Source organism: Callorhinus ursinus, unplaced genomic scaffold (assembly GCF_003265705.2).
Source record: "Callorhinus ursinus isolate GAN/ISIS: 27379988/994484 unplaced genomic scaffold, GSC_fseal_2.0 scaffold11, whole genome shotgun sequence".
Classification (NCBI taxonomy): domain Eukaryota; kingdom Metazoa; phylum Chordata; class Mammalia; order Carnivora; family Otariidae; genus Callorhinus; species Callorhinus ursinus.
The window spans coordinates 3,323,791-3,337,975 of NW_027397073.1; the positions used below are offsets into that span (position 1 = coordinate 3,323,791).

A 14,185-nucleotide genomic window follows, 5' to 3' on the forward strand; every position below is an offset into this window, starting at 1 on the left:
CCAAATTCATTAATAAAGCTATGAATCCCTCCAATGAGGAAAATACATTAACTCTGCACTGCAACTCGGAACGCCAGGGCTGTAGCGACATCAGCCTAAGTCCCCACGACCCAAAGGGCGAGGGCGCACGGCGTCCACCGGCACACAGCACGCTGGGCGGCACATGGAGGCCGCGCTGCCGCCGCTCCGCGGAGCCCGCGGACCTCCCCGGTGGGGCGCACAGGGCCGCTGGAACGCGGGCGGCGCCTGTGAGAAGGCCACGGGGCGCGGCGCACAGCCGGTTACAACCCGCACCGCAGAAGGAAGCCGCTTCCGACTGAAATCCACAACGCCCACCCCTGGCTTGGGGCCCGTCCGCCTCCCAGGACAGAGCTCAGCAGGCCTCGTCCTCAGACACTGCCGGGGCCTCGGCAGGACTCGGGGCAAAAGCGCGGTCAGGCGCGGCCGCCGGAAACCGCGCTGTGCGTCTGTGCGGGGACCGTCTGTGAGGGACGCGAGCTGCCTTCAGGGCCCTTCCCTGGGGACCTCTGCGCCCTGAAGAAACTGCTTCCGGGCGCCGGGGTGGCTCAGTCGGTTGGGCGACTGCCTTCGGCTCAGGTCAGGGTCCTGGGGTCCCGGGATCGAGTCCCGCCTCGGGCTCCCTGCTCGGCGGGGAGTCGGCTGCTCCCTCGGGCCCTGCCCCTCTCGTGCTCTCTCTCTCTCTCTCTCTCATTCTCTCTCTCAAATAAATAAAATCTTTAAAAAAAAAAACAAAAACCGCTTCCCCACAACACGGAGGGTCCCTGCACTGTAACCTCCTCCTACACGAAGTAAAATGCTTCCGGAGATTTCCCAGTCAAACTTCTCCCATAACAAAGGAGTTAAAGAGTGACATGAATTAGCAGTTCACACTCTGCCATTTCAGGTACATTTTTAAAGGCTAACGATCTTCGAGCAAACGGCATCTGTTCCAACCCCGGCGCCTCCGCTACTAGCGCGACCAGGAAGGGGGCCCTGTGCGCAGCACCCGGTCACACCTCCTCCACGCGGTGGAGCGCTTCTCCTCTAGCCAGAGACTCAGTACGAGTTCTTGGGTTTTTTTAAAGATTGTACTTATTTATCTGAGAGAGACGGAGAGCACGAGAGGGACGAGGGTCCGAGGGCGAAGCCGGCTGCCGCCGGGCGGGCCGCCCCCGGCGCTCCCTCCGCCCTCTTGTGCCGCGAGCACGTGGCGGCGGGCGCGCAACCGACTGTGGGAAACGACGGCCGTGCCACAGTCCTCGGGGCACGGGACCGGCCGAAACCCACGCCCGGTGGCCGCGGGCGCGGCGGCGGCGCCACCGAACCCGAGCACCCGGCCGGCCGGCCGCCCCGAAGCCGGGAGCGCGAGCTCACGCCCGGATCTTAGCTTACCGCACCTCGTACTTCCGGCTGGGAACGCCTACTTTCTTGGACGTTTTTCTCCTTCTTTCCTTACTTTCCCCTCCGGCCCCCAGCAGCTGAGCCACCTGCCTCATGCGCTCCGGCCTCAAGCTCTTCCCGAGAGGCGCCGGGGCGGAGCGGAGGAAGAAGGCGCGCACGGGGCCGTGCCACGACGGGGCGGCTGCGCCTGGGACCCAGCGTGCCCGGAGCGCGGCCGCGTCGCGGCAGGACGCCCGCAGCGACCGAAATGACGCCTGACCACTCCGGCATCAACTGTCACGGAGGCTGAGGCCCCAGGGGTTCACGGCCTAGCGCACAAGGCGCAGAGCTCGGCGTGCGGGGAGCTCTACTCTGATGAGGAGCCCACAACTCCCCCGAGACGCAGAGAAGATGCCGCATCACGGATGCGGTCCCTGGGGCCCTCCTCCGGGTTCAGATGGAGCCGCCCTGCTTCTTCCTTTGCTGTTATAAGGCTATCTTCTATGTACTTTTTTTTTTTTTTCCTGTTTAAGCAAAAGAGAAAACTCAAAAATTCACTGAAGCTTTGAAATACGTTCAGAAACCATTATTACAAGTACTAATAACAAGATAATAAACACTGGGGTAATTATTTGGTTAAAATTTTTCCTCATCTTCAAAATCTGGTAATCAGGGCGCCTGGGTGGCTCATTGGTTAAGCGGCTGCCTTCGGCTCAGGTCATGATCCTGGAGTCCCGGGATCGAGTCCCGCATCGGGCTCCCTGCTCAGCAGGGAGTCTGCTTCTCCCTCTGACCCTCTTCCCTCTCGTGCTCTCTATCTCTCATTCTCTCTCTCTCAAATAAATAAATAAATAAAATCTTTAAAAAAAAATCTGGTAATCATATAGATAATATTTTTTTTAAAAAACCAAACCATATATTTTTAAGTACTTCATAGCCAGCAATAAGCCTGCCACTTCCTATTTGCTGATAATATATGGCAATCCATATTACTTAATTATAAATATGAAATGAGAGAAAGACATTTTGAATGCCGTGAGAATGGAAAAGAAAATTATCAGTTGTAATTAATATGCAAAAAATCGGGGTTTAATTTCAATAAAAACTTTCATATGTATGTTCTGCTGAACCTGCTGTTTCCCATAATCATTTGCTTAATCAGGTAAGCATGGAAAAGGGGGTACAGATATTATTTAGACATTAGCAACTGAAAGCTGCTTTAATACATTTTCACCTAAAAACAAGAATTTTTTTAAAATGCTATGCATACAGATTATGATTTTTTGTATTTGTACAACTACAAATTCATGCTCACTTCACCATAAGCCCTGAGAACTGAAAATAGGTGTCATGCTCAGCATCAGAGATGAGGTGGAAAGGCACAGTGACTCAGAAGAATGCACCTGAGCTTGTTACACTAAGAGGCAGGACCATCTATAGGGACACAAAACTCTGTTAGTCTGTAATACCCTTCTCATAGTGTGACTATATCAGACCAACAAAGAAAAAGTCCATCTTAAGAAAGAAAAATTTCAATGAAGACTTTAGTATCTTACATCCATCCATAGTCACTGAGTGTCAATCACCCTCTGAAAAACTAACAGAGAAGGAAAGTCACCAACCATGCCCTCAAGAAATTATCTAGTGGGGAAATAGGGCCTATACCACCTATTTTAAAAGGAAAATAATGTAGAATGAATTAAGTAGTACACTGACCTCGGTGGGAAGATGTGACCATAGAGAATGAAAATGTAGAGGAGGATTTACAGAGACAAAATCTGGACCTTGTTTGAAAGGACAATCCATGCTGACCCATACAGAGGACACGGAGCCATGGCTTCCAGCACCAGGGTGGGTGGGAACAGCACACACAGTGCGCTCACATTGTTCATGCTACCTTGACCCAACTCCTCTATCACACTTACTGTACCATACTAGGTCTAGGAAAGCATCCATAAAGCAAGAAAGAACTGGAATTACATTAGAACTCAACGGAACTGACTCTTTCTCTGAAAAGCAGATCTCTATATTGAGATCACATGCTAGAAACAACTCAAAATAAAATTAGATTGACTCCTATGAAACTACTAATATCTGATGGTTTTCAACCTAAGTGTTAACATATATGATTCAATCTTAGGAGGTGCTAACATTTTAGTCAGCATCAAACGAAATCATGATTCTTCTGAAAGGGAATAAAGGATTGGCTGAAATGAAAACCAGTGCTTCGGAAGAACACTAGGATTACTACGGGACCAGTATGTCTCAAAGGGCACATCACAGGAGAAAATCCTGTCAACACTAAGGATGGGAGAGCCGTAGCACCAGTGGAGAGGCCCTTTGTTTTTTAAGCTCACAACATTATACAAGTGACCCCAGGACCAAGAAATGGGGGGGAAGATCTTAGAGAGTAACCTATGTGAACCCTTGATTTTTCCCATGGGAGCTCTGGAGTGTAATGAAATGTAGACATCTTGTTTCTCATCTGTTAAAATGGTCGATCAAATTTGCTTTGATCCAACTTTATAAAAATTACTTCAGAAAGATTATAAGTTTCCTGAAAATTGCACAGGAAAAATTTTAATCTTGGACTTTTATAAGCAACTACCAAGACATCATGAATATAAAGAACCTCTCACAAAAAGTCAGTACTGTATAATGAAACTGTATCAAAGTTGGTAATTAAGCATAATTGAAGGCTGCAGTGAACATATAGGCCTTTGTTCTTTTAATTCTGGCACTGACTGGGAATTAAAGATAAGAGCTTAAGGCATATTTTAGTCAGAGTCCAGATGTATAAGCCCGAATGTTCTAAAAGTAATTTAAGTGAAATAAAAGACGAGAATAGCCAAAAATATTCTAGATGCCTGCCAGGGAGAAACACCTATATTCTGAACATTTAACATATTTGATCGTATTTGGAATCACTTATTCATTGACCTTAAAAAAGGTTAAAACAGAAGATATTCTTATATCCAAGATATGACTGAATTACTAAACTAAAGCGTAGCAAAAAACTAAAGCACAGCAATACAAAAGCAATTCAAACATTCACACTAAAAAAGGTATAGACAGTTCACATCCCCACAGGGTTCAGTTGTGAATTTCTATATGGGAGTAAGAGGAGGCCACAGAATAAAGCAGACGTCATTGTACTAACCCATACATCTCTGGTCTAATAACTCACTGAACTAGCACTAGATGACATAATTATAATGTATGCAGTATTATCATAGTCTTTTGGGGTTTTTTTTTGGGAGCCAGAAGTGGGGGGTAGAAGAATTCCTAACCATACACATATCTACCCTTTATTCACCAATGTTCATAGGAATGTGGTGAAAAACAAGGCCAATCAGAGATGGAATGAATGAAAAGGGACTCATAAAGGACAGGGGCCTCAGGCTGAGACTGGAAACAAAATATCTGGACTGGGAAGCAGGAGATGGGATGCTCTCAGAGTGCACACAGCAGGGGCTGGGGGAGAACAAAAGTATCAAGAAAGGAAGAAAATGGGTTATGGAGTTGAGAAAAGAATGTGTCTAACAAAATCAAATAGACAATTAAAAGCTGATTTGCAGGGTGGCTCTGCAGCATGATTCAGGTGAAGGACACTGGAGCTGGAACAAGGGAAGGGTCCCGGCAGCAAGCCAGGGACGGGCGACAGTGCTCAGCAGTACCTGTTGCTATGACGATGCTAACCCACTCGCCCACACTCTCTCCCTGGGACCTGAACTCCACACTGACGGATGCATAATTCCAAGAGCTCTAACTTCACGTGCTTCCTCTTATGGACAGAGTCAAAGGTAACTGCCCCTTGACTCCAGGTTCTTTTCAGCCTGATTCCAACCCAGTTTCCCAGGCTCATCCTAACTCTTCCCACAATCCCTGAGTATTATATGATTTTTGTTTTTAGAAGAGATTGGTGTCCATAACCTGTAGAAAGAAAGGGAAGAGCTACACAACAATACAAAGGGAAGTTTTAGGAGAGGAAACAGTCTTGCATAAGGGTTATTATGGGAGTTGCTGACAAAGGCATCTCATTTATTCACTGGCTTATTCTTGCAGTAAACATTTACTACTACAGTTACTACTGTGTTCCAAAATTCAGATGGTGCTGTTGTTTAAAGATGAAGCAGCCTCTGCTGTCATGCCCCTCAGATTTGGAGCTGACGGGCTGCGGTCAGGACAGAGAGCTAAAACACACATAAAGGCAAATAGAATTCTATCAGGTAGAAGACTCTGATGGAAAGACAGTTGGGTACTATTCCAGAGAATGTCTGGGAGAGGTGTTACTTTAGGATGGATGGTCTGGAAAGACCTTTTTGCAGGGCTACATTTTAAATGTAATCTGGAGTCAGAGCCTTCCCAGCAGAACACAGTAAGGGGCCCTCTGTGAGGTGTGTGTGAGCCTGGCATGTTCACTTCCCATGTGCCTGGAGTGACCTTGGGCATAGGGCTGGGGGAGAGTGGTATAAGGTGAAGAACTAAAGATCCACAGACTACGCATTGTTTAGGAAATGGTCACCAGTCAGAGTATAATACTCATGTTTTTTAAATGCCCAAGAATTAAATGCAGAGATGAATGCTCAACATGCTGGCTTAAAATTAAAGAATAAAGTTTAGAAAGAGTAGAAAACAATCTTACATTTCTGTAACAAATATATACATATACATATATATATATATATATATATATATATATATATCTCATTAACACTTAAAATTCTTCTGCTACCAATGTGAGAATTTCCTTTAAAGTAGTAAATATGGTATTTGATCAACATAACCATGATGTACCAAGAGCAGCACTTATTTCTGACCAAGCTAGAGAGGATGTCTGATATGAAAGGCAAGCAATCCCCACTTCTTTCCCTGTGGAGTACCTACTAACTACGTCTGCTCAGCAAACTTGAGCAGCAAGCAGTCTTCAAAATAAATAATCTTGAGAAACAAAAAGCACCATTAGAAGTAGTACAAGGAAGTACACTAAGTTTTCATACCATAGGGCAAGGACAATTTCTACAAAGTCCCATAATAGGACTTCACGATACTAAACACATTGCCCCAAAACCAAACAGCTGAAGGCATATGTGCTCACAAACACTGACCCTACTTTACAAAAACTCACAATGCAAAACTTCCCTTGAATTATGGAAGCACTGATTTATGTGAGGTGGTTACAACATACTGCTTACATAAAATGGGAATCTGCCCTAAGGGAAAAAAATGATGAGACACGAAGTAACAGTAGTAAATAAAATGCGTACCATGAAGCCCACTGTCTAGAGATGAACTATAATTCTGGCACTGAGCTTCCCAGCAGTAAACATAAAGAGGAAAACTCAATTATCTATGGGATTTGCTGGTACTTAAAACCAAAATGACAAGCTGTTTCAGAGAGGCACAACCTTTCCTGGAACCATGACCAGAAATAAATTGGCCCTGAGTCTCACAAGGAAGATCGGACATATTTTCACGAGCAGCAACCTGAGAACTAACTTAATAATAAAAATAGGAATTTATAAGGTTTTATAAGGTTCTTAAAACATCCTTAAATGTAAGTCATTACCATAAAAACTAAGACGTCCATTTTGTTGGAGGAAGAAAACAAAAGCAAGGCAGTGAAGGAAAGGGGCTCTCTAGCCACGGTGCTACCTAAAGGGTACCAGTGACAGCACGTCAGGAAGGGAAAAGAAGGAACATGCATGTAGGACCGTCAACAATCAGACAGACGTGCAGAATCCAGACTCTCCACGGAGCTTCTGAATCCTCAGCGGAAGGAGGAGCAGGGCCGCCACAGCTTCGTGGACACTGTGGAGCCTGACAAAGGCATAAGCCTGAGAAGAGCGATTTCCATTCCCTTGGGGATGAGCCATGAGAATTATCTCTAACTAGGTCCAAATACCTCCCCAAAAAGTAAGCTGGAAACTTCAAACAACTATGAGGATCTGAGAACCCGACCTTCTAGACCACTGACCCCTTTGTTAACTTCCACCAGGAAAATTCATCAAGTCAAAGTTAGAAAATACCCATTTCAGTAAGAAACCATTTGGCATGAAGCAATCATAGAACATCTAAATTACCCATTTAATTGAGAAATATTTCCCAGACACTGACAAGATATCTTTCATGGAAAATATATACTTATCTCTGTATGTACCTTAATAAACTGTCAGTTTAAGTCAGTAAAATATAAAAGGAAATTTTCTAAAAATAATAAATAACCTTGGGTTTAGATGAATTGATGTGACTTCTATCTATCTTTCCATGTAGAAGTGATTACTTAGGGCTATATGTCTGTTCAATCCTACTTGTGCACAATAAAACCATGGCAAATGATCACAGGATACTAATTCTACACTGGACACTGTCTGCAGACGGAGAAATGGGAAAAGACAGAAGAAAGAGAGTTCTGAGCTCAGGCAATACTAGAACATCAAAATATGACAACTTCCCACTCATTAAAGTAAGCGAGCCGAGATGGAAAGAAGACATGTTTTCCTCCATTTGGGCTCAAGAGAGTTATATCTGGTATAAATATATAGTTTTTAAAGCAGAGAAGAGCCCCTAAACACTTTGTTTTTCCTAAATAAAGAAAAAAAAAATCTGCCAGCCACTAGAGTAAGAGAAGAAATGAGAGGGAGACCAATACACAGGGGGTGAGCAACGGTGAGAGCGAGCCTGAGGCCAGCAGACAGAAATGACCTGAGAAGTTTTACAAAAACACTCCACAGAGATCACATGATGCTCATAAACACAGAGTAAAGGATCTCAGTGCATCCATGAGAATGTGCTACCCATTTCAGTGGTAGAACAGAAAACAGTGTTTACCATCCAGAAATTCACAAGGAATAAACACTGAGGAAGACGATGAACCTTTCTGTTTTGTTTTTTAAGTAGGCTCCATCCCAGTGCCCAGAGTGGAGCCCAACCTGGGGCTTGAACTCAGGACCCTGAGATCAAGACCTGAGCTGAGAACGAGAGTCAGAGGCTTAATCCACTGAATCACTCAGGCGCCCTGATGATGACCCTTTAATAAAGAAAATGCATGCAATTATGACAACTTAGCCAAAGGAACTTATTTCTTTCAAATGGACAATCAAGTGACAATAACTTTAAATAAATGTCATTCAGAGTTTTTATAAAATGTATTATTCTCTCATTTAAAAGTACCCTAAGTTTTTGGGGCACCTGGGTGGCTCAGTAGGTTAAGCTGCTGCCTTCAGCGCAGGTCAAGATCCCAGGGTCCTGGGATCAAGCCTGGCATCTGGCTTCCTGCTCAGCTCAGCAGAGAGTCTTTTCCCCTCTCCCTCTGCTCCTCCCCCCTGCTCATGCTCTCTCTGGCTCACTCTCTCTCAGATAAAAAAAATCCTCAAAAAAAAATAATAAATAAATAAAAGTAACCTAAGTTTCTAATAACCCAAACTACTGCACATGCATATCTATATGCTTTCTCTAGGAATGTCTGGGTTTGGGATACTTTCATGTTTCAAGGAAAAGGGTGATGTTTCCATCTAAACTGAAAAGAACAGTGATGCCTTCATATCTAACATATAAACATTTCTGAGAAAAGAGAGAAAGGAAAGGAGACAAGGATGACCCCAAAGTCCTACAGGATGTCCTGTGTGGTCCCAGAGGCTCAGAGCAAAAGAGAAGCAGGTATGAGAGCTGCCAGGACTTCTACCCACAGTTAGTCCTGGTGACACGTGTACACAGAGACATGTGGGGGGAAAGACTTGACTTATCAGTAAGACCAAAGGTGCCATGAACAGGGAGATGGCTAACCACAAGTCCCAAGCATCTAGTAAAAGGGGATACAGCCAGCATCAATTAAAATCTGAAGGAGGCCTGGGGAAAAGCCACTTACCTGAACAAAAGCACTGACCAGCCTGACCCTCCCCCAGGGCCTAAACAACCCCCCATGTGGACAATAATGCACTGGTCTGAACCTTATAACCTGAGTAGATGCCTCCAAAATTGATTCACTGAAGAAATACTTTCATTCATTAATAACTTGAAAAAATAGGTACATTTCGGTGGATCATGAAATTATTTAGCTCTTAGACTCTCTGATGCATGGATCCAACTTAAAATCTCTACTGGTATAAGTGGTTGGGGGGGCATAAGAGCCTTCCTGAGAGGCTCTCAGGGCAGCTAACTTCCACTGGCGCCTGGATACCACAAACTCAGATTCCCAGGGAGCCCCTTCCCCTCCTCCTATTTACAGTCGCTCAAAGCCCAGCTGACTTCCAAACACTAAACCAGGCATGCCATCCCTTTCTATTATAATATGCACCTGGCTTCCACATGAGATAAACTTATATGGCTGTTTCAATTGTAATTGTGCATAGGCTCGTTTTCTAGATTACTATTAGCAAACTCAAAGAGTCATAAAGATACTTTGGCTTGCTATATTACAAACAGAATTACTTACCTAAAATAGGAAATACTTTAGAATGAACTTGCAAATTAATTGGAGTTTATTATTTTGGAATGTAAATCGAATGTGCCTGTATTTAGTTCTTTATATTTAAGTGTACAAGACTTCAGAAATACAGTGGTGTATTTACTACCTTAAAATAAGTTCATGCAAATTTAGGGACCAAAAAAAAAACTTGTTCTTACACAAGCCATCACTTCAGGTGTTCATGAAGTCAAAACATATATATTTGAAATTATCTAGCTTTCTGTTGCTAATGACAATCATGCTGACAAAATTTACTGGTTCATCAAACTATAGTGCAAGTATATGAATTTACTTGTAATAAATTATCATTTTTGCATATATCAGTCAAAGTACAAGGCCTAAATACTTGCAAACAAAATGCATTATTAATTTAATTGTCACAGCCTATTTGGCTAACTTCTATTACTATTTGCTATAATATGCAATGCATAAGAGGGGAGAATCAAATTTAAAACATAAAAAAGTAAGCTGATTATTTTGCCCTGGAAAAATTAAAATACAGCAAGCTTGCAAAATTATAACCAAGGCATTAATGTTTTAAATAGGTAAGAAAAAAATGTTTAACTTAATTTACAGAACAGTTATGCCCAAAGTGACGGTTCAACATGCTGATAAAGAGTTTCTTTGTTTGCTAAAACCATTAAAAGGCATCAATTCCCTTTCCAAGGCAGGGAGGAAGGTGGAATAGGAGCCCTTTGGCACTAACTATGCTAGACTTTGCTACTTGAATGCGACTCTCCCCAGCTCCACGGGTCTACTGGGAAAGGATGCTGCCACAGGGTCCAGACCTTCTGACTATTTCTGTGCAGTGAGACAGGTGTCCTAAATGAGAAGTGTTCTGAAACACAGAGGTCTTAATAGAAACAACAATTCAATGGAAGATGTCCAGTTGAGAGGAACTCAACAGTCTGGACTACGAGGGGGTCAGGACCCAGGAGACGGGGTGTGCCTTCCCACTTGAGGTTCCTTTCCCAATTTTAGAACCAAAACTGTGTCAATGCCAGAGAAAAAGCTTACCACGCCTCAAAGGGAAGAAAGACATGCTATCTCTCTCTTGCCTCTGTGTAGCCTCCCTGAAGGTGTCAGGGGCTGAAACGAGCGGAAACAAGCAAGTGTTCCTGGAGTATACAGAAAGGTAATGGAAACCAAACAGTACATCTGGGATCTTCAATCTCCTATCATAATATACAGGAGGTGCCTACTGTATTTAAGTGCTTGGAGGATAAAAATATGTATATGGTGGTGAAGTTTTCATTAGTATAAGGTGATATGAACACTTATTTAACCTTTATGAATGTCTAAATAAAAAGCAAAATGACACATCTGAGTTACAGTAGGGGGATATTTTCTTTTTACTAATCATCTGATCTAGACTGTTTTCATTCAAAACTTATTTGGGGAACAAAATCCCTACGTAACTGTATGTAAAGATTCTCAGTGTGAGATAATCAGTAGAAGGAAGGAGAATGGGATTAGAGTCCGAAAAATAACAATTCTAATATTCATTAATTATAAGACACTGAATAAATTATTGCATATTCCTTAATCCCAACCCTTAGATCTAAAAACCTGGAATAATAATGCACTGCTAATAACATCACAGAGTGATTAACTGAGATAATGCATGTAAAAGTAACAAAAACAGAGTGCATACAAATGTTCTGTTTCCACTTCCTTATACACTCATGAAACATAACTGCAACAAGTTCCAAACCATAATGTAAGTAATACAGAATTTGTTGAATTTCAAGAATTATGCATTCAGGATATGCTCAACACATACAGTTTGGCTCAAATTAAATATAATGCCACAAAGAGAAGTATCAGAAATCAAAAGATAAAGAGTAGGCATACGTAACACTCAATATTTTGACACCGTAGTCATGTCCAAACTAAAACACTAAAGAAAACAGTATGACTTCAATAGAAGGGTCAAGTCAAATTGCTTGTAACCACAGAAAATATTGGTAAGAGCATTTTAAATTTTTTAGAAAGGCAATTAAACATTTACAAATAAGGAAGAGGTTCTAGGAGGTCCTGGGCTGCAGACTCATAGAACGAACTGCATCATTACTGACATCTTAAAAAAGTATTAAAAACCAAAAGTTTCTGGGAGTGTCTAGAGAGTTTCAGATACCATCATAGAGGATTGGGAGGAAATATACTATATCTTTGAAGGAAGGATAGAGGAATTTTCACTAGCTCTGAGTGAGCTATACATCTTAGAGATTCAAAAATTTTAGAAGTAGCCATACTCACTTGATAGCTGACATTGCTATATTTCTGCTCACCTAATATAATTAAGTCTATGTGATGAAGCTAATTATGATACAGTAGCAGGAAAAAAGAAAGCCTGGCAGTTGATGACATAATAATTGTAGTGTTATTTTTCATGACATGGCAACTAGAGTATTATTTTGGGGATGACACAAGATGTATTTCTTTTTTAGTATCAGCAATGTTTAATTCTACAGTAAGAATTCGAAAATACTATTTTAAAACTTCAAAATAAAAATGCAGGAAAAAATAGACAAAGTTTACTTTTATATAATTATTTTAGTTCATTCAAACACATGTGCAGAGGTCAATCGTCTCCTAAATAAACTTTTCTACTGTTTCAAGGTTATTCCACAATTTCACAAATTCAAAGTCCCTCAAATCTTTTCAAATACTTTTAGATCCAAATTTCCAAAATTAAAATGACATTAAATTTTTGTGGGAGAATGGTATGAAATATCACATTCAACAACAGAGTACCACAAATGCAAAACATGATGAACTGACTTGATAAAAATTCTAGAAGTCACATCATTAAGCAAAGCCTAAAATGCAAATATAAATGTATTTGTTAAATTTTTTTAAAATGAGCAAAAATTACCTTTCTTTTGGGGTGCCAACTCCATGTTTGCCTAGTAGATGCGTATTTAAGTGCTTCTTCATTACAAAAGCAACCCTAAAGAAAGAAATAACAGTAATTATAGAACTAAAACATGACTCTCTGCTAAAAATATGTCCACAAAATACTTAAAAACAGGCGATTATAAACAGATGTAATATGAAAATGAACATTAGAGCGACATTCCTGGTAAACAAGAAGCTTGCCTACAGATCAAACGTACTGTGATACCTGAAAACCGAAAGAAATAACTGTATTTAAATTAACTGGTTCATTTTCTTACTCGAGTGTGCGAACAGGGGCAGAAATGGTGACTGTAGCTCAGTCACTGCCTTCCCTGTCTTAAGAGAGACAAAGCGATGCCTCGACATAACCCTCACTGCCCCCTAGTTGATCCCATACTTCAGTCAGGGAAGGAGTTTGAGAAAATGTCATTTTATGAAATATTTAAGGGACTATAAAAGAGAAAATAAATAGCCTCCATGAAGCTTTCTTGAAAACATGGTAATAATTTGAAAAGAGGTTTTTAAAAATGATATAAGTGTTTACTGTGTCTGTGGCACATGCAAAAAAAAAAAGTACTTAAGTGCCAAGAAGATATCAATAACTAAAACAAATAGTATTACCTGACACGCTATCTTATTTTATACACAAATCAGCTTACTTAATTCAATTTTGAGGACATAAATATGAAATGGACAGGAATCAGCAGCCAGTCCATGGAACACCAGTCTCCTTCTGAACACAGTACAACAACAATTTAATTACATAGTGTGATTATTTAAACAATTTAGGTCTCATTCAGAAGCATCAGACTAAAGTGGTTCTCTTGATAAGAAAAAAAAATTTAATGTTATAACTTTCAGTGTAAAAGGGCTTGCAAACATTTTTGTTAATTATGTATTACAGCTGTCCTTCATAAAGTTAATTACCAATAGCTGAAAGGCAACAGAATCTATTTGCATATGTACATGAAAGGCATGACATATGCAAAAATATGATTTTAATTAGCATTCTATGATATGAAGGGCTACAAATCAAATTGGCATGTTATAAGATTCTTAACATTAAACACTGAATTCATCTGGACATGTTTGCGCAAACAGGCAACGTAAGGCTGTAAAGTATTATGGCCTTATGGAAGAGACATGCCAAACGCTACGACAGAAACCATGTCTAAAAAGGTGAGTGCCTCTTTTTTCTTCTTTTTTTTTCATGTCTGGTCTATTTTGGTTCTTTTCCTATAGTATTAGGGAACCTCAGTTTCGAGGCTAAAATAATATATTTGTATTTTTTAAATGACTGTGACTTCATTATTCAAATAACGTATTTGTATATGCTGAAAACGGCATCATTCATTCTTTTTTATATATTAGGTAATAACTACGGACAATACACGCTTGACACTATAAATAACTGAGCACACTATCAATCATTAAAAT

The 14,185-nt window shown here is 41.3% G+C and overlaps 1 protein-coding gene across 4 annotated transcripts in view; it reads right to left on the reverse strand.

Annotated features, from left to right (window-relative positions):
• ZNF407 (zinc finger protein 407) overlaps positions 1–14,185 on the reverse strand; it is a 480,646-nt gene that overhangs the window by 305,423 nt on the left and 161,038 nt on the right. For all 4 annotated transcript variants that reach the window (XM_073898026.1, XM_025886368.2, XM_073898028.1 and 1 more), the window contains exon 4: positions 12,726–12,800. In XM_073898026.1, coding sequence (XP_073754127.1) covers positions 12,726–12,800 — 75 coding nt within the window. The remainder of the gene's footprint in view (positions 1–12,725; positions 12,801–14,185) is intronic.